The 23,084-nt window shown below is 40.0% G+C and overlaps 2 protein-coding genes across 3 annotated transcripts; both read left to right on the top strand.

The window, feature by feature from the left end:
- Positions 1 to 657: 657 nt before the first annotated feature.
- On the top strand, positions 658 to 3,841 carry C7H2orf66 (chromosome 7 C2orf66 homolog). Of its 2 annotated transcripts, XM_005504027.4 has the most exons (4): positions 658 to 866; positions 1,347 to 1,487; positions 2,402 to 2,602; positions 3,583 to 3,841. In XM_005504027.4, the coding sequence occupies exons 2-3, from the start codon at positions 1,365 to 1,367 to the stop codon at positions 2,582 to 2,584; spliced, it is 306 nt and encodes a 101-aa protein (XP_005504084.1). In that variant the 5' UTR covers positions 658 to 866; positions 1,347 to 1,364; the 3' UTR covers positions 2,585 to 2,602; positions 3,583 to 3,841. The 2 variants fall into 2 exon arrangements, with proteins under 2 accessions (XP_005504084.1, XP_021145483.2); XM_021289808.2 differs by lacking the exon at positions 658 to 866 and having other exon boundaries at positions 1,075 to 1,487.
- A 429-nt stretch (positions 3,842 to 4,270) lies between these two features.
- GTF3C3 (general transcription factor IIIC subunit 3) lies at positions 4,271 to 22,775 on the top strand. Its single transcript, XM_065069941.1, has 19 exons — positions 4,271 to 4,595; positions 5,974 to 6,076; positions 8,136 to 8,326; positions 8,727 to 8,850; positions 9,373 to 9,564; positions 9,844 to 10,009; positions 10,916 to 11,063; positions 12,550 to 12,622; positions 13,205 to 13,291; positions 14,320 to 14,423; positions 15,008 to 15,179; positions 15,630 to 15,832; positions 16,355 to 16,456; positions 17,323 to 17,458; positions 18,093 to 18,330; positions 18,419 to 18,609; positions 19,257 to 19,381; positions 21,167 to 21,319; positions 22,201 to 22,775. Exons 1-19 carry the CDS (start codon positions 4,497 to 4,499, stop codon positions 22,321 to 22,323), a joined length of 2,730 nt encoding a protein of 909 aa, XP_064926013.1. The 5' UTR covers positions 4,271 to 4,496; the 3' UTR covers positions 22,324 to 22,775.
- Positions 22,776 to 23,084: the final 309 nt, after the last annotated feature.

Genomic DNA, 23,084 nt, shown 5'->3' with positions numbered 1-23,084 from the left:
GTTTTACTGGTGAATATATTGGGTATCCCCCATTTTTTTTCTTTCTAAATAAGTCAAGTGGATAAAAGAATTGGGGGGGGAAAGATGTAAAATTTCAGGTGAGGAATAAACATCTATAATCAGGAGTGAGATAATGGCCCAAAATCTTTAGTATTAGCATGTCTACTTAGAGATATATTTTACAGGATACTAACTAAATATCTTCTAAATAGTGGAGACAAGAGTGTGATGAAATTCTCAGCAAATATTTGAGGTGCCTTGAGCTGAAGAATGCTATGAAATAAGAGCAAGGTAAATTAACATAGTCCTCCTGCAGCTCTTGTCTTAAGTCTGACAGGAGGATATTGACTGCTGATAAAATCAGGGTAGGAAAGCAACGCTTCCATTAAAATGTTATGATTTTGGATATTGAAACAGACCTTACTTTCCTCTCTCCAGCATCAAGAAAATGATCCCTATCTGGCTTGAAAACTATTCAACCGGCTGTAATTATGTTAGTCACCATTCTAGAGATATGGCTAATCACTTTTAATTAAAAGTAATGTTTTGATACAGCTGTCCTTTCTCTGCTGGGAATTGTTTTACACTTCTTACGTGCTCACCACGGACCTTCTGCAACAGGGCTTAGGGAGGAGGAATTCGCACTGCGCCGTTCGATAGCAACAGGTCTTAAGAGTATTAAGGATGAAATTCTCAAGAGTCTTTATGTCATGGATGGAAATGGAATCATTACTGTATTTTTGAACTCCTGCTGACGTCATTGACACCCACCTACAGTCCACTAGAAATATAAGTGCAGAGATCAGTTTGTTCACAGGTTGCAAGGAGACCAACCAAGACGGGACAAGCCAGAGCCAAATTCACTGGTAAGCTTTATTTTAAAGAACGTGAAAAGGAGATTGATTTTTTTTTCTTTTCATAGAATCAAGTTGTGAAATGGGTGTCTCGGGTTGTATTATTATTGCACTTATATATGTGCTACACTTTCATTTTGTGTAGTTTTAAAAATTGAGCTGTCTGGATCTTGACCATATTTTGCATTCTCCATGGAGCACACAAAGATCTGATGCTGTAACTCATCAGCCAATGCAAATGGCTATGCCTAGTAACAAATGTAAATATTGTGTGCTAAATGTCATACTAGTCCCTTTCAAAAAGAGAATTCAGTGTCTGGAAATAGCATTAGTACTAGAAAAACATCAAGAATTGATAGCACATGGATGTAGGCAGATTTTCCTTGCCATGGATAAATGATTTTCAGCACTCTGCTGGGTTTTCATGCTTTTTTTGTTATCAGTGACAGCTCTGGAGGACTTAAGGAGTGTGGTTCGTTGTCCTTGTTACAGATAGAGTTCATCTCCAGCATGTGGAAAGTGCTGCTCCTGGGGCTATATACAGTATTGGCCGTGAGAGGGTTGGCAAAGGGCGCTCCGTTCCAACCAGAAGAAAAATGGAAACCTCTGGATAACCCGAGAAACAGAGAGCTGGTAAGGAATGCTTTTTGTTTTCCATCATGAGAATTTTTCTCTTCTAAATTTAGAGGTAAAAGGGGCCCATTAAATGCGGCGTTGGCGAGTGCGCACTTCAAATAGTCAATAACCACAACTGGATGAGCATTCCTCAGTCAAGATGTGCTCCTTCACTGGAGAGACATTCTTGGTGTGCACTAGTGCATAAAACCTCCTTACATCTCCATCCAGCAGCTTTAGTTAGGAGTTCAAATGTACTTTGATTATACAAGCGCTCTTCTAATGAAAGAGAAGAGGAATGATGATGTTTCTGTCACTTGTGTACTCTGTGGATTCCATCTTGTCTCATCTGCTGGAAGGACAAGTTTGCAGCTGATGAGTTGTCGGGAATAGTGGCTGAAGATCTGAAAGTTAATTACAGCTAAGAAAATGTCACTAAGGGAACATTTGCAAGAACTTATGAGGAGTTTCTGATGGAAAAATAGAATAAATTTCCCACAGTTTTTCCTCACTGTTTTAAGAAGCATTAATTTGTACTTTTAAGCAATCTAAGGGGCTCATTCAAATCAATTATCCCCTGTTATTTACTCTTGGAGTACATTTCTCTAGAGAAATGTGTACCAGAACTGTACTGCTTGCCCTCAGCAAGGGTTTTCCTGTGCCTGGTTTGTAAGCCAAGCAGTTTGAAGCCTCTGTGGTGCCATGGGGAGCACAGCTGGTCACTAAACCAGCGGCCTTTGGGCACCATGTAAGGTGTACAAGCCATGGACGGAGTAGACATGTCTGAATGATATTGCCTCTGTTGTACCAGTTAATGATAAAAACAGAGGGTTTCATCCCACAGAGGAACAAGTGTTACATCTCCTTTGTGTCAGTAGAAATAAGTGATCTCTGTCGGGCATGCTCTGTTTTCACATGTGAAATATGTTCAGTTTTTCAGAACGCTCCAGGCTTATTTTTCGGGCAGGGGTCTTGATCTCACAAAGTTCCCAGCTACTTTCACTATGAACAATGAAGGACCAAGGCCTGTCATGTTCTACTCAGATCCTATTGCTTCTGCATTTGCAGATTATGAAGAAAGGAGAAATTCTTTTCCAAATTCTTTCAAAGGCTGAAAGATGCTGCTGACCCAGGTAAAAGAGGACGTTGCACGTAACCAAGTGAAATATTTAGATTCAAGTGATTCTCATTTATGCCTGAAGTATAAAACCAACTTCTTTTTCAGAGGAAATTAAGAACGTAGCACTTGCCTGAAGTTGCTTTAAAATTGTTGAAGTAGAGATTTATAATGTATTTACTGTTTTGGTAAAATAACGTGGTGCTTGTGCAGACCTATATAGACGGTGCTTTTTAATTTTTCTCCCTTTTTTTCATGTGAAGGATTCTGGAAATGTACAGATAAAAGAGAATGCAGGTTTTATTTAAATAATTGATATCAGTAAAATTATATATTGAGACCAATGGTTTCATGTAGTATATGTATATTAAGGAAGTTGATGTAAAACTAAGATACCGCACTAACAACGCATACATTACCTTTTACATCTTTGACCGTTCATGCTGTTTTCCTTGTGTCAACCACTAAAATGGAAGGTTGAATAAAATCAGTGCAAACTTATTCACGTCTCTCTATAAGTATGAAATAAGATTAAAGTGGGTCAAGATTGCGTTATTAATAAATCCATCCTCAATCTATAACAGGTACTTCTGAGCTATTTTATCTATGCATAACCATACTCTGTAACAAATAAATCCTTTCATACCTCATTTTTTGAGTCAGTGAACACTGGGAGTTCTGAGGAAAGTCAATAGTTGCTTTCTCCAGTTTTACAAACAGGTGAAGAGCTCAGTAAGATTTGAATCTAAGGATGTTGGTGATTTAGCCAGTACCTTAGAGATTTATTTCTAATCAGTATTCAGCTTAGTATTTGTGTATATGTGGCCTCTTCTGCTTGCTTAAGCACATCTGAGTTACAGCACTGCTGAGTAAATGGTGCATCCTACAGAATTCAGGAGGATCATGATCGTTCTCTTCAGCGTTTAAGCTGTTTTCTAAAACATAGAAACATTTCTGTATTTGTCTCACATCCCTTTTTTCTTTTCTCTTTTCCAGGCATTAACTTTTGAACTTCACGTGAAGCGGTAACCTTCATAGCAAAATATTACTGCTTTGACTTTTTAACTGGTACCGAACAATTTAGCCTTTTCCTCACTACCAAGGTTTTTACATATGGGATCTGATGTTCTGCTGTAATTAGCACACTCGCTGTCTATTGACAAATAATGTGATGTTTGCCTGCTGCTGTTTGCTCAGAATTGTGTTCGTTTAAATGCCAATAAATGAGGAGTGCAATGGAGCGCTTCTAACTACTGCTAAGTGTCTTTGTTCAAGACGGTAAATAAATTTTACCTGTCAGTTTATTGGAGCTAGACTTCATATATTGTTTCACAGTGATTTTATTTTTTTTCCCCAGTTATTTTATCAGAAGTCTTCTGGTTTCTCAGAAGGGGAAAACAGCCACCCAGTGGATGGCTGGTGGTTCCTCACCTCAGCCCCTCACCTCCGTTTCTGCCCCTGCCCATAAGTGTACATGAAGTTAAAGAAATCCTTTCTGTTTAAAAATAACACCTATTTCTGAGGAAATAAAAGGGGATTAACCCCTCAGAGTGAGGCCGGTGATAGGAAATAAAGGATTATCGGACCCCTTCAGCGTGAGGCGGGTACCAGAGGAGCTCCCCTCACGGCTCCTGCCCTTACGGGGCGGTACCTCTGCGGCAGCGCCCCGCTCCCCGCAGCGCCCCCGGCCCCGAACACTCCCCCCCCGGCCTCGAACAGCCCCCTCCGGCCCCGAACAGCGCCCTGTCCGCCCACTGCCGGGGGGAGACGCTTCCCGCCCCGCGGCGGCAGCAGCGGCGGCCCGGGCGGGAACTCGTGTGCGCGGCCGCGGGGCGGGCGGGCGCCATTACGGGAGGGACCCGCGTCCTCCCCTGAACAAGGTTCCGCCGCGGCGGGGCGGTGCCGGCGCGATGTCGGGCTTCAGCCCGGAGCTGATCGATTATCTGGAGGGGAAGATCTCCTTCGAGGAGTTCGAGCGGCGGCGGGAGGAGCGCAAGAGCCGGGAGAAGGTGAGTGTGCTCCGCCTGACGGGCCCGGCCGCTCCCCCCGCCATGGCAGCGCCTCAGGGACCGGGAAGCGCTCGTGTGTGTGAGGGGGATTGCGTTAAGTGCCGCTGCTACAGCTGTTGGCTGCTGTCTCTTAATATCTGTGCAAAAATGCCAAGAAGCTAACTTCAGTTTGTAAGGGTCATTAGGTACTTGTAGAGCAAGTTGTTCAGGGGAGGGTCCCCCTTTCAGAAATGAGCTCTGGGGATCACCCTCCACAAGTGCTCCAGAGACTGGGTGCTCTTGCACTGCTTATATTCACATAATTATTACATATACATTTCAATTTTTGGACATTTTGACATACAGTGCATCTATACTGAGAAATAATTGATGATGTTAGTAATAATTGTTTAGTTTATTGCTTACAATACATCAATTAATTATTAGTTAAATATAAACGAAGCACTCTGCTTCTAAACAATGTATCACTTAATCTTCTGTCTCCCTCTTGTCATGCAGAAGGATCTAAAACTTGAAAAACATCCCCTGGTTTTGCAGGTGGTCAGAAAGCATTGATCGTGTCAATTGGCTAATGATGGATAAGTCTTTTGTAACTTCATCGCAGCAGACATTAATTTAGCAGCTTCTCTTCACTGGAGCAGTGAGCAAAACCGAGTTTTCATATAAAGTCGTCCAGTGTGTACTGGTACTGCCCCCCCACCATCTTCTGTGTGAGATCCGAGAGATCCAGTTTGACTCTTCTTGGTAATGATTGCGGCCTCTGGGCAGCAATAAATGCAGGAACACCCAGTTTTTAGAAGTACGCAGAGGGAGCTATTATGAGAAATTCTGTATGTGTTATTGGAGTGTTGTAGTTGGTTTGAGCTTTACCATCTTTATGTCAAAATGAATTTCTGCATTTCCTGGTCTTCAAGAGAGCAAATTCAGCAAACTCAGCTGTCATGGAAGGACAGGTGATACCCTAAGGCAACATTCTTACTGCTTTAACAAGTGCTATTTTGAGATTTCTTTTTGTATTTATAAAAGGCAGGCTTCTTAAAAGGATTTGTCACACATTTCTGACTTTTTTATGATTTTAATACAGTCAACCATGTCATCTTATTGCACTGTAATGCCAAATAAGCACTGGACTAGTCTCTTTGGTCAAAAATAATGTGAACAGTCACCATCTGAGTCACCTTGCACTGATAAGAGCATCAATGTCTTGAAAGGAAGTAACGCTGGGGTTTCTTCATTTAAAAATATGGTGCTTATTCCACCTGTTTCTCTGGCAGTACGAAAACTGGAAACCCGTGGCCAAAATACTAATTATAAATATTGGGGGAAATAGGAAGGAGTCATGTTATAAAGCTGACAACTGATACTGTTGGTGTGATAGGATGGCGACAATGCATCTGCTGAGGAAAACACTGAAGATGTAGAGGCTCCATCTTCATCCAAAAAAGCATCTGGGAAATCCCAACAGGAGGATGAAACTGATGGTAAGTGTTAATGTCATAATTTCAGTAAAAATGTAGTTAAAAGGCCGTTGAAAACACTTGCTCTTCGGTAGCTGACTTTATAAATAACTGGCTGCTTCTTTGGAACCTGTGGGTATTGAAGCACATTGTTAGGACGTATATCTTTGTTGGATGTTTCGAGTCATAGCCAGAGTTTTAACATTGTTCAGTGCTTTTAAGGGCCTGGGTCTGGCCAGTTAGGCGTGTTTTTTCTAGGAAACCCTCCATTTCTCCCCTTCTGGCTTCTTCACCACATGGTCTCAATTATTTACTTTCTCAAAAGTAACAAATAATTTGAAGCTTTTAACTTACATGGAAGAGTCTTCTGTCTGTTTTGGTTTTGCTTTCTTTGTGCTCATCTCTTTCCTAGTCTTTTGCTGAGACTTGAATGTTTCAGAATATTTGATTCTACTGTGTGAGTGTTGCCGCCTTCCATTGACATCCAAAGTGAAATAAAATATCTCCTGCTTAGTTATCCTTTGGCCTGTTTAGAGTGCCTATGTTTATTTCTCTCAATTTCTGCCCTAGCAAAATAAGCTTAACTTCCCTGCGGTTCCTGCCTAACATATGCATGAGTGGTGCCTCAGTTTTTGAAGGTATGGCCATACCTCACCCTAAAAGGACAGAAAAGTAACACTGCAAATGTGGTTGGAGCCATGTATCTGTGGTTCCTGATCGACCTCTTCTTTTTGCTGATGGTTCTGAAATACTTTCAGTCTGCTCTGTGTTCTGTCCAGTCCGTTACATGTTTTTTCATGCATGTCATCTTTATCTAAGAAAAAACATCCCGATAGATTCGTGTGACTGTGTTACTTCTGCTCTGACTGCAGGGAACACAGAAGCCTCGAGAGCGCTCAGAATCAAAGAAGCATTGATAATATTTATCACTGTTTAAAGAGCTGTTATTAGAATCTGACATCGGATATTCAGAAGAAAACTGTTGGCAAAGGTCAATGTTAAAATCAGTTTTGACACAGGACTCTTCAGAGCTAACCTGTCACAAGCTTCAGATGCTTCCTGCAGCTGAGGAGGCTGAAATAAAAGGGAAAATAAATTAATAATGAGTTTTTTTAAGATGGGGAAGAAACGTCTTGATTTTTAGAAGCTTAATATCTACGTCAAAATAAAAATAATATATCCATGTAAGAAACAAACAAACAAATAAACAACCCCCCAAATAATCATAAACTCAGGTGTAGTACCCCAGTTCCCTCTTATGTAGAGGCAGTACATGGAAGATTTATTTTTTGGTCCGAACTTGATACTGTGGTTATTATTTTATCAAATCTTTGGATGCCCAGGCCCCCAGCTGGAACCTTTGAACACTACGTGTTTTGATATTTTGCATAGATCTAGACTCATTGGCAGTTAAACCTGGGTTAACTTAGTAATGACAAGTCGTAATTCAAAAATCTGAAAATGTTTATAATTACATGCTTTAAGCATATTTTTGGGGGATATGTAGCATCATATTATTATTTATTTTAAATAATTTTATTTCTTTATTTTTCTGGAGAAATGTGAATTATCTGGATTTTGCGTTTACAGATGTTAAAAGGTACTTATTACCATGGGTAGAACGGTTACAAGATCTTCTGTTAAATTAGTTCTAAAAATTGTTTGCTGGATTACTGTTTAGTATAATTTTCTGCTCATTTAGCCTCTTCAGGTGGAAAGCTTTATTCCAGCCAGCCAGTTCAGTGCTTGAAAATTGCTTAATATGCTTCTCTTGCATGGATTGAGAAAAATGTTGAATAAGCTGCTTCTTCGTTCTGTGTGTTCCTCCATGCTTTCAGTTCAAATATCCAGAAAATGTTAGAGGCTGGGGTATACTAAGGCTTGGCGATGAATAATGCAGAGTTTTAAAACCAAAGAGGTTGTTAATAGTTTTTCTGCATTTCTGCAGGCCTTTATGCTTACAGAATAGCTGTTTCAAGTGGGCTGCTAATTATGAAGGGTTCTGTTTTCTCTGCACTTGTCCTGATAAGCAGCGTGTACTCTTGATTATATCATGAACCTTTTTTGCTTCTTTCTCAACAAGGAGAAACTTCAGATGGCGTCAGTAAATCCGTTCATCGGGTCTTTGCGTCCATGCTTGGGGAAAATGAAGAGGAGGAGGAGGATGAAGAGGAGGAAGAAGAAGAGGAAGAAGAAACTACTGAGCAACCTACAGCTGGAGATGTTTTTGTGTTGGAGATGGTACTTAATCGAGAGACCAAGAAAATGATGAAAGCAAGTATTACACTTTGATGTTACTTCCCTGTATCTCCTGAAGCATAAGTGCCAGTTTGTGTGGTTTTAGCTGCTTGCTTGAAAATAATTCTCTGTAGGATAATACTGCTCCTGTTGGCATTGCCTGTCTTTGGTTTTTAGAAAATTGCTGTAGGCTACTCTTGGAAAACTTTCAAAAATAATGAACTGAGCTTTTCCAGTGCCTGGGTTGTGCTTGTGTTGGATATCAGAGTTACTCTGTCAGTTATAAAAATTATCACATATTTTGGTCAGTCATTGTAATATCACAGGTACTTAAATAACTTGTTGTTAGGCTGTGTTAAGCACAAGTGTGACTGATGCCTCCTGAATCTGAGCACAACTGACTCTTTGGTAGCAATAACATCCCTCTTCCGTTTAGGAGAAAAGACCCCGCAGCAAACTGCCTCGTGCCTTGAGGGGTCTGATGGGAGAAGCCAATATCAGGTTTGCCCGAGGAGAACGTGAGGAGGCGATACTAATGTGCATGGAGATCATTCGACAAGGTATGTCAGAAAGGTAAAAAAATTCGGCTTTAAGGATGGGGTGAAACTGCCATGTGCATCAGGAAGGTTCAGTGAGGTTTCACTGAGCGTCAAAATACTCAGGACAAGGAATGTCACTGCATAAGTGGTCTGGAATTAAGAATATGTAGTGTATAGCCTTCGTTATTTTGCTTATTAAAAGCACCTCGCACCCTAATTCTGCAGAGGCCTTGGTCTTTGTTAGCTTTATACAGTTTGCTTTCATTGTCTTTGTAGAACCAAGGTGTAAACATCGGCATGACTTCCAGTGTAGAATAATGGTGTTAGAGTGTTGTTAGATTGTCTGTTGTTAGATTCAATCAGGCTGCTTAATAATTTATAAAAAGGAATCGGAATCCTGTCTGCAAGTTTTTTCTAAATTTAAACGAGCAATGTTGATATTTTGTATAAGTCTTCTATTTCTGTTTGCAGAAAGGCAAGCTATTTGTTTTCAAGGTGGTTTTAAACCAAGAGTTCTTAATTGTTCTTGTTGGCTTTACACAGCTCCTCTTGCTCATGAGCCATTTTCCACCCTTGCCATGATCTATGAAGACCAGGGTGACATGGAGAAGTCATTACAGTTTGAACTGATTGCAGCTCACTTAAATCCGAGCGACACCGAGGAATGGGTTAGACTCGCAGAAATGTCACTGGAACAGGACAACATTAAACAGGCCGTTTTTTGCTACACAAAAGGTAGCGTAGCAACCATTTAAATATTTTAGGATAAGTGTTAGGCGCTAATGGCAATAATTTTGTTTTCTTCTGCTTTCTAGTTTGCTGTGATTCTAGTACCTTTGTCCAGACTTTGGTAGAAGATTCATGAGTCTTTAATATAGGACATCCTTTTCTTACAAAAAAGCTTGTGCATGTCCGTTAACATTTATCTAATCAGGGCAATGAATAGATGAAATCCATCGTTACTTTTTCCTAATCTAGACTGCTAATACGCCTTTTCTTTCCTTTTTTTGGTAGCTCTGAAATACGACGCAACCAACGTGCGTTACCTGTGGGAGAGATCGAGCCTGTACGAGCAGCTGGGGGAACATAAGCTGGCCATGGATGGCTACAGGCGCATTTTGAATCTCCTGTCGCCCTCTGACGGAGAGCGCTTCATGCAGCTGGCTAGAGACATGGCAAAGTACGGTGGATTTAAAAGTACTGTGGTTTGTTTTCCCAGAGTTTCTCAAAAACTGGTCATTAATAAGGTTTGCAGCTCTTTCAAGCTGGGTATGTAGCTGAACTCAAGGAATGCAGGTGTTTTTTTGCTGGGGTGAACCCCACACAATCACGCACCCCCTAAATATTGGGATGTTCCCGCAGTCTGACATGTGGGAATTATCCATGTGGGATCAGTGCATCATCTTAGAAGTGTTGCATTTTCTTAGAGAAAGAGAATAAAATGCCAATACTGGTGACTGGAAAAATGCGAATAATATGCAATTATATACAAATGCAGTATATTTTTAATCTATATAATATTACTAGACACCGGGAAACTTACTGCCAGAAAATGTGAATGAAACAAAGTATTCAATCTGAAGTACCAACCGTCTGCAACAGAATATAGTTCATTTGTGATTACTTTCTGGAGCAAGTAGAAATCTGCTTCCTCCCCTCTTATTGTAGTTTTTTAACTACTTTATATCTCAACTTTCTCATGTACAACTTGTAGAAAGCTGTTATTGGCCTGTTTTGAAACAGTTTCAAGTCTCATCTTTGTGGTTGTGAAAAGCACCAAAAAAATGCAATTATGCCTATTGATACCTGGCTTGATGTGGGGGGAGATTGTCATGAAAACTCCAGTAATCTCCTAATGTATTGGGTAAAAAATAATGGTAATTATTTGAAATACATAAATATGGTCAGCAGTTGTAAGGAAAGAAAAAAACCCCTCATTCTCACCATCTTCTGTGACTTACTCTTGCTAATGAATATATTTGCTGATGGGCAAAAAGGAAAGAAATATGAAAATCCTTTGCTAGTGTTCAAAGTACATATTGGCAGTTATCTCAAATACTTGGTATCTGATATCTGTGTTTTACAGGAGTTATTATGAAGCCAATGATGTGACCTCTGCTATTGACATAGTAGAAGAGGCCTTTACTAAACACCAGAGCCTTGTGTCCATGGAAGACATTAACATTGCAGCTGAACTATATATTTCGTCGAAACAGTACGACAAAGCACTGGCGGTATGGAGAATTAAATGTATTTCTATATCGTGTTCAGCACCTCTTTGCTGGTCAGGGTGGGCTGTTTGTTTTCTGGTAGTGCTTAAATCTGGTCATGCTTCTGTAGTGATACAGCTGATCAGATACAGGTAGCTTTCTGTTAGTTCTGTAGTAATTAACATTGAAGTTAATGGCTTGATTTAATAAATTTGCGACAGATAGACTTGTATGCTGTTCCAGGTTTAAAATTTTGGCATACTTCCTCTCCTTCTCTACGGTTGACATGACCTTAGTAGCCAAAAAAGACCTATGAGCTGGTTTTGTGAGTACTGCCAGCAAAGGGAATTCTCTAAGGTGAAGGTTAAAAGCCTGACACTGAGTGGTCTCATGTTCAAATGCAAACCCTTGTGCTGTATCTGGTGTACTTGTATTATGGCTCATAATTTATGCACGAAGCATCAAGCATAAATTCCAGAAAGACAATATATCTTGACTCTAAGGCATCAGGATTTAGAGAAGACGGCCTATCTATTCCCAATTTGTTTTAGCAGTTTTTAACCCTCACTTTTGAGACACGTTTCTGAGTTGATTTGATCTGGCTTTGAGGGGAGAGACTTTAATATCTGGCCATTGTTTTACTTTCCAAGGTAGACTGAAGAGACGCTAGTAGTTGAGAATTGCTCCTCTTCTTATTTGCTGATACTAAATCAGCTCTTGTTTTGTTTTTTTTCTCCTTAAGATTTTATTTACATCTCTCTCTGTCAGTGCAAAGTATCATGAGCCTGCAAACAATTCCTCTGACCTTTCTCTGTACTTCCCATTTTAAAAATTGAACAGTCAATTCTATGTACATAATGTTTCTGTCAGATTTATTAATACAGTAGTCTGTCATAGAACTGTTCCCCTGTTTCTTCTTAATGATTCTCCTTGAGTCTATTCCTGTGATGGTATTTCTTGTTCCTGGATCGCTGAAGCTGCGTGAGCTGGTAAAGTGGGCCTTGCAAAACTAATTAATACAGTCATCTGCTATGTTCCTCTAAGGGCCATGTATTCTTTGTTTTAATGATTTAAATATTTATTTTTCAATTAATGAACAAAAGTACTAACCCGCATTGTGTCTTAGAGCAGTGGTCCTTCACCCTTGTGCATTTGCCCCTCACTGTTCCCCATGACAAGTGGATGTCTTGAACTGTCTGTCTTTGATTTCTGTTTTTTTGATCAGTTTTCTATTGAGTTATGCTAGTTTTATTGAGGTCATGCTGCTTTACCTGGTGCTTTGCTTTCTTTTGCAATCTTCTTGCTGAAGAGATGCTGATTGGATCATCTAAGTAGTCCAAAAATACTGGACAAAGGCATAAGGTGATCAAAGTCGATGCTAGTCCAATAACCTCATGTGAAGTGAATGGAGCTGATAACTTCTGTGATGTCTCAAATAACTGCCTGTGGGCTGGTTACTGCATATATCCTTTACATCTTTAAAATGCCACGAGTTACTCATCTGTTTTAGGTTATTACAGATTTTGCCGGAATTGTACTTGAAAAGAAACTACCAGAGAAAAGTCCAACCGAGGAGAAAAAAGGTAAGTAGCTAACAAGCGGTTAGCATGACCCTGCCGATAATCAAATATGGCATCTTTCTTTCTGTTACCTTTTCAACTCATAGGTATATTTTGATGCATGTTGATAGGCTTTTCTCTTTTGAAACTTTTCAATGTTTTTAATGAGTTACATGGCATGACCTCAGCTTTCTATAAGGAGTTTTTCTGATGTCCAATTAGCCCTGCTGACTCATTAAGGACAAGGACTGCTCTCCAGGCAACTGGAGGCCTTTTAAAGTTCTGAACATTCCTCTGAGTGTTCACATCAGACTAGTTATTTCTGCTGGCTAAATAGCCTCTGAAGAAAAATTACATAAGCTTATTGGCATCTATAGTCAAGAATATTAACCTTTGACCTGAGACTAATATTATTCGTAAACCATTAGAAAACATTTAAATGTTTTGGTATATATAAATCTAGGAATATTGGTTGGTAATTGAATAAAGTGGGTTGTCTTTGAGAAACCTTTTCCAAGTAAACTACCAATCAATTTTGGATTCAAAAACAAGTAACTGTTGGTGTAGCTGGTGCCACTAGGGTAATCTGTTAATCTTTTTTAAAAGATACAGGGGCAGGGGTAGAAACTGAGGAAAGCCAAGAGGCAGCGACTGATGACCAAAGTCATCCTGTTGCTGAATCCAGTGCTGCAGGTAAGTAACTTAATTTCTTAATTTCGTACAAGTCTATGAATGGATTATATGCTCGGGAACCAGGTTGCAATCATATAAAAATTGGGAAAGATTTCTAAGAGCAGAGAAATAAGGCTTTGTCCAGAACAGGTTTCTTGTGTACTGTTGTCTTTACTCAAAACTTAGTTCTAACCCAGCCACCCACCAAAGCCAAAAGCATTCTTGCAAGGTTTCCCCTCTTGGAAAAGGAAATTTTTGAGTATGTTCAGAGAACGATGAATTAATCTGCATGTTGTGATTTGCAGTAACTGGATGTGGATGTAGAAGGTAATAGTGAAGCCTTATGTTGGAGATCACATTTTTCTCAGGTTATAGCAATCACCCTTGGAATGTCTGCTGTAAGAATTAAGGTGAAGGAAAACTTAGAGTAGTTAAGGAGGTGTCATGACTGCATGTGAAAGAAACATGATCATGGAGTTTTACTGTGTGACATTTCATTTCCTGGCATTGTTATGGGTAACTACTTTGTCTCATGTTTGAATTCTCGTCAGATTGCATTCTGGCGGTGTGTTATGTAAAGTTCTGTAGTTAACTGTATTTAATGATAAATACAGCCAGATCCCTGGTACACAGGACTTAGCTTAATAGGAATAAATACCTTAATACAGGGTTTTTCCTTCAGAAAGCAAGGAGAAGAGGGTACAGGTGCATAAACTGCTAAAGGAAAGCTGTATGAAACAAGCACATCTTAAGAGGGCAAAGGCTCTATGCACATGCTAGGGGATCCTGCTATTGAAATCAATGCACACTGACAGCAGTGGATACTCCAGATGAAATTAGGAGGATCAGAGCCAATAGGAAGCAGTTGTTCCAGTTATCGGGAAAGATACAGCAGAGGGGGAGGGGCGAGGCCCGTACCACCTTTTGCTAGAGTCGGTCAGAATATATTTTCTTCACTGGAGCTGAACATGACCTGGGAGGGATGTGGAGCTTGTGAAGTGCTTGTTCAAGCCTGTGGCTTCACAAAGAACTTCTTCATCTTCTCACAGCTGTGGAGAAAGTCACCTGCTGCATACCTGAGGGTGTTCCCATAGACATCACAGTCAAGCTGATGGTGTGTTTGGTTCACTTGAACATCCTAGAGCCACTCAGCGTAAGTAGAAACCAACTCACAAGTTGGGGGATATTCTAATAAATTGCCAAAACAAGTAGTTTTTCCTGTCTTTGTATGGCTGAGGTCATTGAGAGAGCTGCGGAGATTCTCTTTGCTTCCTTCCCACTCCAGGAGAGACACCCAGCAAACCTGGAATAGCAGAAATGCTATTTTTGTTCTTATAAATTATGCCTCCAGTGGAAGTGTTAGTAAAGCACAGGAAATCACAGTGAATGTGCTGTGACAGGCCTAGGACCACAGTGCAGAGTTGTTGCACACTAAGGAACACATCTTTGCTTTGTTTTAAAGCCCTGCAAGTCTGAAGACTGTTCTTTCGTAAAGAGCACAGCTCACCGGTGGGCGCTTGCACCCACTGGATGTGAAATGTTGAAAAACAGAAACATGGCTTTTTCAGGAACTCTGAAATTCAGATATTTATTCTTCACTTTTAAACTAACATCTAAATAAAGGAAGTATAGCTCAGAAGGAGAGTAGAAATCATGGCATCAAAACATAAGCTCCCAAACACCGTATCTTAGAGAAATGTTCGTGATTATTTAGTGTTATATGTGCTTTTTTTAAAGCCGCTTTTGACCACCCTGGTGGAACAAAATCCAGAAGAAATGGGTGATTTGTACTTGGACGTCGCAGAGGCATTTCTGGATGTTGGAGAGTACAACTCAGCGCTGCCTCTCCTGAGTTCCCTGGTCTGTTCCGAGCGATACAACCTGGCTGTGGTCTGGCTTCGGCACGCGGGTGAGAAGCGGGAGCACTGAACATGTGGTACTGAGAGGTGACAATACAATGCCGAGCGTTTCCAGGGACCTTTAGCGAAGATCAATGGAATTTTACATTCACCTGTTGAATCATAATTGGTATTTGCAAAACTGTAATTGGAGTTTATTGTGACAACCCTGTCGTGGAGAATTTTCTTGTTCTTCCTGTAGCTTGAAATTTGCTTCAGTTAAAAATACTTTACATTAATTTAAGTGAAACAGCGTCTATTCTGCGTTCCATCCTGCGTCAACTGATGATGCTTTAAATGAGACTGTGGAGGCATCAGTATCTAGTTCTGAATACTTTCACTTTAGCAATACAAGTTTTGGGTGGTCTTAACTGAAAAAGTATCTGAAACGTATATTTACTATTTTGCGAGCTTTGAAATATTTTTCTGCCATTTAAGTGCATTGTCTGTGATATTTTTAGAGTGCTTGAAGGCCTTGGGACACATGGAGCGTGCCGCAGAGAGCTATGCCAAAGTCGTCGATCTCGCTCCGTTGCATCTGGATGCGAGAATCTCACTTTCGACACTTCAGCAGCAGCTGGGCCGACCCGAAAAAGCTCTGGAGGCTCTGGAACCCATGTATGATCCGGATACGCTGGCTCAGGACGCTAACGCTGCCCAGCAGGTGGGTGAAGTGTTCTGTGCTTCCAGTTCGGGATATATTATTCTGCTGAACGATGGTAGTTGTCAGCTCTGTAGAACCAGGGGTTGAGACTTGCTCATCTACAGAGTCTCCGGCATGATTTCTTGTGGCTCCTGTGCCCTGACTGTTTTATCAGTATTTTCCCGGTCTCACCTGATTACTTCTGGACACTGATCACTTTGCATCACCCTGATCAGCAGTTACGACACATGAGCTACATGGTTTGGCTTCTGTCAATTGCAGCTGCTGGTGTAGCAAAAGTTCTATATTCCCTCTCCAGCAGCACCCTTGCGATAGCTAAGAGTTATGCTGAATTTCTCCGAAATATGAGAATTTGAAACAGGAACTACTGCAGGGCAGCTTAGGGAGATCTCACCTCTGCCGCTAAGATTCTTACAGCTTCCTAGAAGCTTCTACAAGCCTATTAGTATTGTATTGAGTCAAAACTGTTTGTCTTGTAAACTCTGTGCAAGAGGTTGGATAACGATGTTCAGTATTCTCTAGGAATTAAAGCTGCTCCTCCATCGTTCGACACTGTTGTATTCCCAAGGCAAAATGTATGGTTACATAGACACTTTACTGACGATGCTGGCAATGCTGTTGAAGGTAAGCCAATTTTACAGCTGTGAAGAAATTAAAAGAAATTGGGCAGCGAGTTGGGTTAAGTGACAAATTCAGGAGGCAAGCTAGTGGTTTTTGGTGCAAATGGTTTCAGAACGTTGTTAGATAATAATCTCGCAGGGAGTCTGTAGCGCTGGTGTTCAGAGCAGAGAACCACTAGTGTGTGTGAAACAGTGACTTCAGCTCTGTGTGCATACAACATGCTGAAAACTAAAGCTGCTTCTTACTTTTTAGCAGCCAGCATAGTGCTTTCTTGAAATTTTGATACTGGCTTCTATTTCAACAATTTTATTTTGAATTCCTCCTCCTTTTTTTAAAATTTTTTAATGTGATGACCAAAGAAGAATTTGTTTAGCCAGAAATACAGCGGTGGTGAGTTTGTGTTGTTTTTTGTTTGTTTTTAAACAGTGAGTGAGGGAGAAGAATATTTAGACCTTGATTTTATCCATCTGGTCAGAGCCATTCCTGTTGTGTTACACTGGCTGAATAGCTGACTATCCACATATTTCTGAAAGTCACACAGAAAGGCATTGTTCTTGTTATGCCTCTGTGCAAATACTTTGGATTTCAATATACACAGGGATGTTCCAATCCCACAGAAAGTCTTTTGAGTCATTTAAAGAGTTTGTGTTTTTCTTTTGCGAAGCCCAGTTTGCAGTGGAGCCTGAAATAACGCAGAGATAATGCTCCTCTTGGGGATGTTCTCTCTTGTTTTCTCGCTCTCTCGTGACATTGTGAACTTGCAGACTGTTCTGGCACACAACATCAGCAAGATGGATTGGCCATGAAGCTGCCTTTATCATAGGATGTGTAAATGTAACCTGAAATGCTGCCCTTCAATTTGTTTCTAGGTAGCGATGAGCAGAGCCCAGGTGTGTTTGATATCTAGTTCCAAATCTGGAGAGAGACACCTCTATCTCATTAAGGTGTCGAGGGATAAAATTTCTGACAATGACGACCAAGAGACAGCAAATTGCGATGCAAAAGGTAAACAGTTATTTAAAAAAAGCGCAACAAGATGAACTCGGTAGTTCTGAAAAAGGAACCAAAAAGGAACTAAACATGACTATTTTGCATGCTAAATCCATGCAGTTCTTGTTAACGTTGCTTTATTTCTAGGACAAAGAAGGCAGCAAAAATGAAGATAATATAACTTTAAATAAACCTCATTCAAAGAAAAATAGTAACATTACAGAATAATTTAGATTGGGAAGGACCTCTAGAGGTCATATGGTCCAACATTCTCCCCCATGCAAATATAATACATGCAAACCTAGAAAAACATGTTTTAAAAGTGCTGTGATTTTTTTAACTGAGCCAGACTACACATTCTTAAGCACTCTTTGGTAGATTAGGAAAAGTAGCTTCAATGCATTCATGTAGTATGTTTACAACTTGAACTGTGTGTATTTCTTGCCATTTGTTCCCAAGTTTTGACTTGTTTTTTTGCTGCTATTTTTAAAACTGCACTTGAACTGAAAAAAGCAAATATTTTATCTTTATTTTACCTGTTAATGCTGAGATATTTTTGAAAAGATCAGTTTGTTGTATGCACCTTCTTTTTTCAAGGTTTAGCTCTGTTGTTTTAATCTTCTCAACTTACTGACTTCAATATTTTTAGCAATCTTTGCAGTTCTCACGAGTGTTCTGACAAAAGACGACTGGTGGAACCTCCTCCTGAAGGCTATTTATTCCTTATGCGACCTCTCTCGGTACAACGAGGCAGAGCTACTAGTGGATTCCTCATTGGAATATTACTCGTTTTATGACGACAGACAGAAGCGCAAGGAGCTGGAATACTTCGGGCTCTCGGCTGCAATCCTGGACAAGAACTTCAGAAAAGCGTACAACTACATCAGGTGGGGGATGGAGACTGTTGAGGTTCTATTGCAAATACAGTATTTACTACAGTGTTTACTCATTTCTTGTATACTTTTCATTCCCTAGGATCATGGTAATGGAAAACGTCAACAAACCTCAGCTATGGAACATATTCAATCAAGTGACGATGCAGTCTCAGGATGTTCGTCACCATCGCTTTTGTCTCCGCTTAATGCTGAAGAATCCCGACAATCACGCACTGTGTGTCCTGAACGGGCATAACGCGTTTGTGTCTGGCAGTTTCAAGCATGCTCTTGGTAACGTCATTCATGTTCTAATATTAACAAATATAATAAGTGAATGTTTTTTGCAGAGAAAGACTTATTCAAGTAATATTTTTCATACATCAGAAGAGTTGTAAGTGGCTTCACAGTGTTAGTCTGGTGCAAATCAAAAAGAATTGCTATGAGTTTTTCTAATAAAAATTAAGCTGGTGAGTTTCCAGTTTAGCACATTCTGCAAGTAAAACCACTTTGCAAAGATAATTAAATGCTAATGATAATAAAAAATAAGGAGGACAGAAATAGACTGAGTTCAACGGCAAATAAAGCAGGTTGGACATTTTAAGCGGGACTTGGAAGCAAACCTGCTGCTTTAAGTCAGGCGCTCCAAATGTCACACTTCAGATGTGTGGCCTCCAGATGTAAATCCCAGCAAGGACCTTGTTTGCCGTTTGCCTGATTGTTTTCTGCTTACATTTTACACCGTTTGCATTTTTCCATCAGAATCCAGTGGGTGCTGAAAACAGGAATTTTTCTGTCAGGTTTTTCCCATATATTTTGATGTAGGTATGTTAAACTGTTTCTTTTCTTAGTTCACGCTTCTAATTTGAAGATTTTTTGCCCTTAAATTCTTAGGGAACGCTTGTCACAATAAACATCCTGATTCAGTGATTTGCTTTTAGGACAGTATGTGCAAGCCTTTCGTGCAAACCCAGATGAACCTCTGTACAGTCTGTGTATCGGCTTGACTTTCATCCACATGGCTTCTCAGAAATACCTGTTGAAAAGGCATGCTCTTGTAGTACAGGTGAGTTAGTGGGATTATCTTACCTATAGTGTCTCCAGGCTTTGTATCTTGCTATAACGTACTCTGTTTAAATAACTTTTAGTAATTAATATGGCATTTTAAAAGAGAGAAGTGGTATAACATGAACACAGATGGATATTCTTTTGAGTTCTAGTTAGACCCACCTGAATCTCCTTTTGTAGCTCACTCTGCTGTCTGTGTACAATGCTGACTCACACAGATGTTAGCAGCTGCCAGCTGCTTGTGAAGACATCACTGATTGCAGTCTTGATGGCTCTAGTCTGGATTTTCTTGCAGATTTTTCCTCTTGTCCTGAACAAATGCTGTAGGGTGGAATCTGTGCCATGTGCCCTTCTTGGATGTGTCTCATAAACTGCCTTGTTGAAGCAAACTTTGACTTGGAAAGCAGGGGTTTCTCCACCCATCTTTCTTTTCTCTTCCCCCTTTTAGATGCCTCTTCTAGCTCTCTTTGTATAGAACTCCAGTTTAGACTACCCTCCATTTTTCAGCTGCTTTATTCACATTTTTCTTTCATCTATCAGATCCTGTTACAAACTGCAAGCTGATTATTCCCAAACAGCGTCTTGAAAGTAACTGCCTCTACACCAAGTATTCTCATTACCTTGAAATGCCTTTAATTCTTGGGGCCACTAAGCTCAGTCAGCAGAATATGGTGAGGATCCTGAGCTCTCCTGACTTCAGAAATTGATGTAAAACTGCAGCTTGCGCTGATTTTGACAAAAGCTATAGGTCCTCAGCTAGTCTAAACGAGACCAATAATGTCAGTATCCAACTTAAGACATTTTGAACTTGTAAACTTTGGCCTAATTTTACTATTTTTATCCATTCCTTTCTGTAATCAACAGAATGTAATCAATGAGCTGCTATGTTCTCCTTTTTAAACATATTTGAACCGTGTCCTGTTTATGTTAACACGGTTCCCTGCTTTCTCTTTTCTCCTTGCTTGCTTACTATACTTGGTATTTTTACATCCTCGCTTGCTCCTATTGTAGTTGATTGATAATTCAACATGGTGGCATACACTGGTGACCTAAATGATGATCAATAGCTGCTTGTGTCTGAACTAATGACTCACGTTGAGGGCGCTGTTATCTTCCCTGATCACCAACATGGTCCCTAGAAAGAAAGTCGTCTATTTACAACAGAGTCATCACACTCAAAGTGGTAACAAAATGATGTATGCCTGGGATTCTGCTAGCCATCTCCTTTAAATATATCAGCATATATTTTAATTTGAATCTACAAGCAAAATAAGAAGGTATAGCACTTACAGAATGCTTTGATTTTAAATTTGTTAAGGCACAACATTGGAATTGCTGGGTATGAGTTTCCTTTCTGGTTCTACTGGAAGCTTGGCAGTAAAACATCTGCTGGCTGCAAGAAGGGGCGTGAACTCGTGCTGCCGATTGCTTAGGATAGATTAATTTTTCATGTGCTTATTCAGTGAAGTTTATTTTTGGCCACTTTATAAGATGATATATGGGTCATTTCCCTGATAACTGGTATTGGAGTAAATATTTATACAGGGCACAAGACCGTGAAAATAATATGCTTGCATTCCACAAATAAAACGCTGATATATACTTCACGGAATTCAGAATTTTGTAGCATTCTGACAAGTTGTAGAACGAAGCCATTTCTTGGTTTTGTGGAGAAGTGTGAACTGAAAGTTCAAATATATACATTTAAACACTTGTTCTCCCACATACTTTACTCCCATCTTCTTCAAGGGAACGTTCATGTATGTGCATAATGTGTGTACAGGGATTCTCCTTCCTGCACCGGTACCTGGACCTGCGTGGGCCCTGTCAGGAGTCGTTCTACAACCTTGGCCGTGGGCTCCACCAGCTGGGATTGCTGCACCTGGCCATCCACTACTACCAAAAAGTACTTGAACTTCCTCCTCTCGCCCTAGAGGTACGGGATCTTTCCAACTTACGTACAAAGTCATGTCAATGCTCGTAATTTCTCAGCCGTGGTTAAAACAGGTACATAAAATCTGCGTAGTCCAGTTGTCTTTAATTTGTATTTAAATCCCTGATGTTGGAAGCCCAAATCTGATTGCACCTGGTAATGCATTTATGCATGTGCTAATTTCCAAAGATTTATGAATTTGGAAAGTTTTACTAATAGGCTGACGTAGCAGCAAAAAGAGTTGCAAGCCAACTTTACCTGAACAAGTTACCTGAACTTTATATCTGTGACATGCAGTAGATGATAACTGGTGGTCCTATGTGCTCACCCGTGCTGGAGCAGTATGAACCAGGATTAAGAATGCCTAAGGGCATCTGAGCCACGGGTTTGCTCTAATTGATCGGGATTAGATCATGCTAATTGACGTGTCATATGTTTGCAATCTGGTCTGAAAGTTTTTGCCCAGCTCTGGCACGAGTAGGTAGAAAATTACAAGTGTATTTCGAATATTTAGGGGAAGGGTTGGTAAAGTAAGAAATGTGGGTGTTGGTCAGCGCTGGGAGTTTGAAGCTGCACTCGCATTCTAATGACAGAAACAACCACTGGGCACACAAACGGGAGTTGAGATAGTCCTTTCCTGTTTCATGAGTTGGCTACCTAATTTACAGCTAATGTTTGGAGCATGTAATTATATAATTCTGTGGTGATTAACAAGTGGGAACTCATTAAAGAGAGAGGGCACAAGGAATATTGCTTTTGTTTCTATACAACTGAAAACCAATATAAACCATGGATATGTGTTTTGATTTGCTGCAATTCCTACTCATGTTTCAATTTTATACTATTTTTTCATAAAGATAACTTTTTAAAGTATTTTTTTACAGGGAATAGAAACTGATCAGACAGACCTGAGAAGAGATGCTGCCTTTAACTTGTCCCTGATTTATCAGAGCAGTGGAAACAGGAGGCTGGCTCAGAAAATGTTGTATACTTATGCAGTTGTTTGATGAGCTTTGTGGCAGGTGAAATTGTGACTCTTTGTATTAACCTTTGCGTTATGCGATGCTGGGGAAAGCGGGTTCATGTACAGCTTTTCTATAGGTGGTAGAGATGGGGCTTGTGCTGTATAGAGCTCTATACACCTTTTCTACTTTATTTTTTAGGGAAAATCTGCAATGTACAGTATTACAAGTAGTTACCAGTGAGGTTGTTCAAGAAGACATATTCACTGGTGATGAGGGTCTTTTAATGTGTAGCATTAAATGACTATAATATAGATGAAATGGGCTCATACTAATCCCTAGAGGATGGAGAAAACAGTATTTCCAGATCTTTGTATTCAGAATTCCCTAGAGTTCATATTCCTAGCAGTTGGTCTATTTGAAGGAGATTGATTTCTGTTTTACTGAAATCAGTGCGACCTTTGTTCTGAACTTGTTAATAAAAATTCTGATGTTAATGATAATGTTTACTCATTCTCAGCAACCTATGTCCTACTGAATTGCGTATAGCAAAAATTAGTATAATAATATCATACAGCTTATTATTTAACATATATTGCAAATGGTCTGAGGTTTTACTTATTTCTGACAGTTGAGCAGTAGCAGATGATGGTGGAAGCATGTTGCTTCCAACCCAGCAGGAAAGCAGGATGCAATGCTTTATCATAAATAAAGACTATATAGTTATATGGATATACAGAAATGGATGCAAGTTATACGCTGCAGCAAAATTAGGCTGAAAAAATATTTTTCAGTAAGGTAGTTTG

The sequence above is a fragment of the Columba livia genome, chromosome 7 (genome assembly GCF_036013475.1).
Source record: "Columba livia isolate bColLiv1 breed racing homer chromosome 7, bColLiv1.pat.W.v2, whole genome shotgun sequence".
NCBI lineage: Eukaryota > Metazoa > Chordata > Aves > Columbiformes > Columbidae > Columba > Columba livia.
This window is presented reverse-complemented; position numbering and strand designations above follow the sequence as displayed.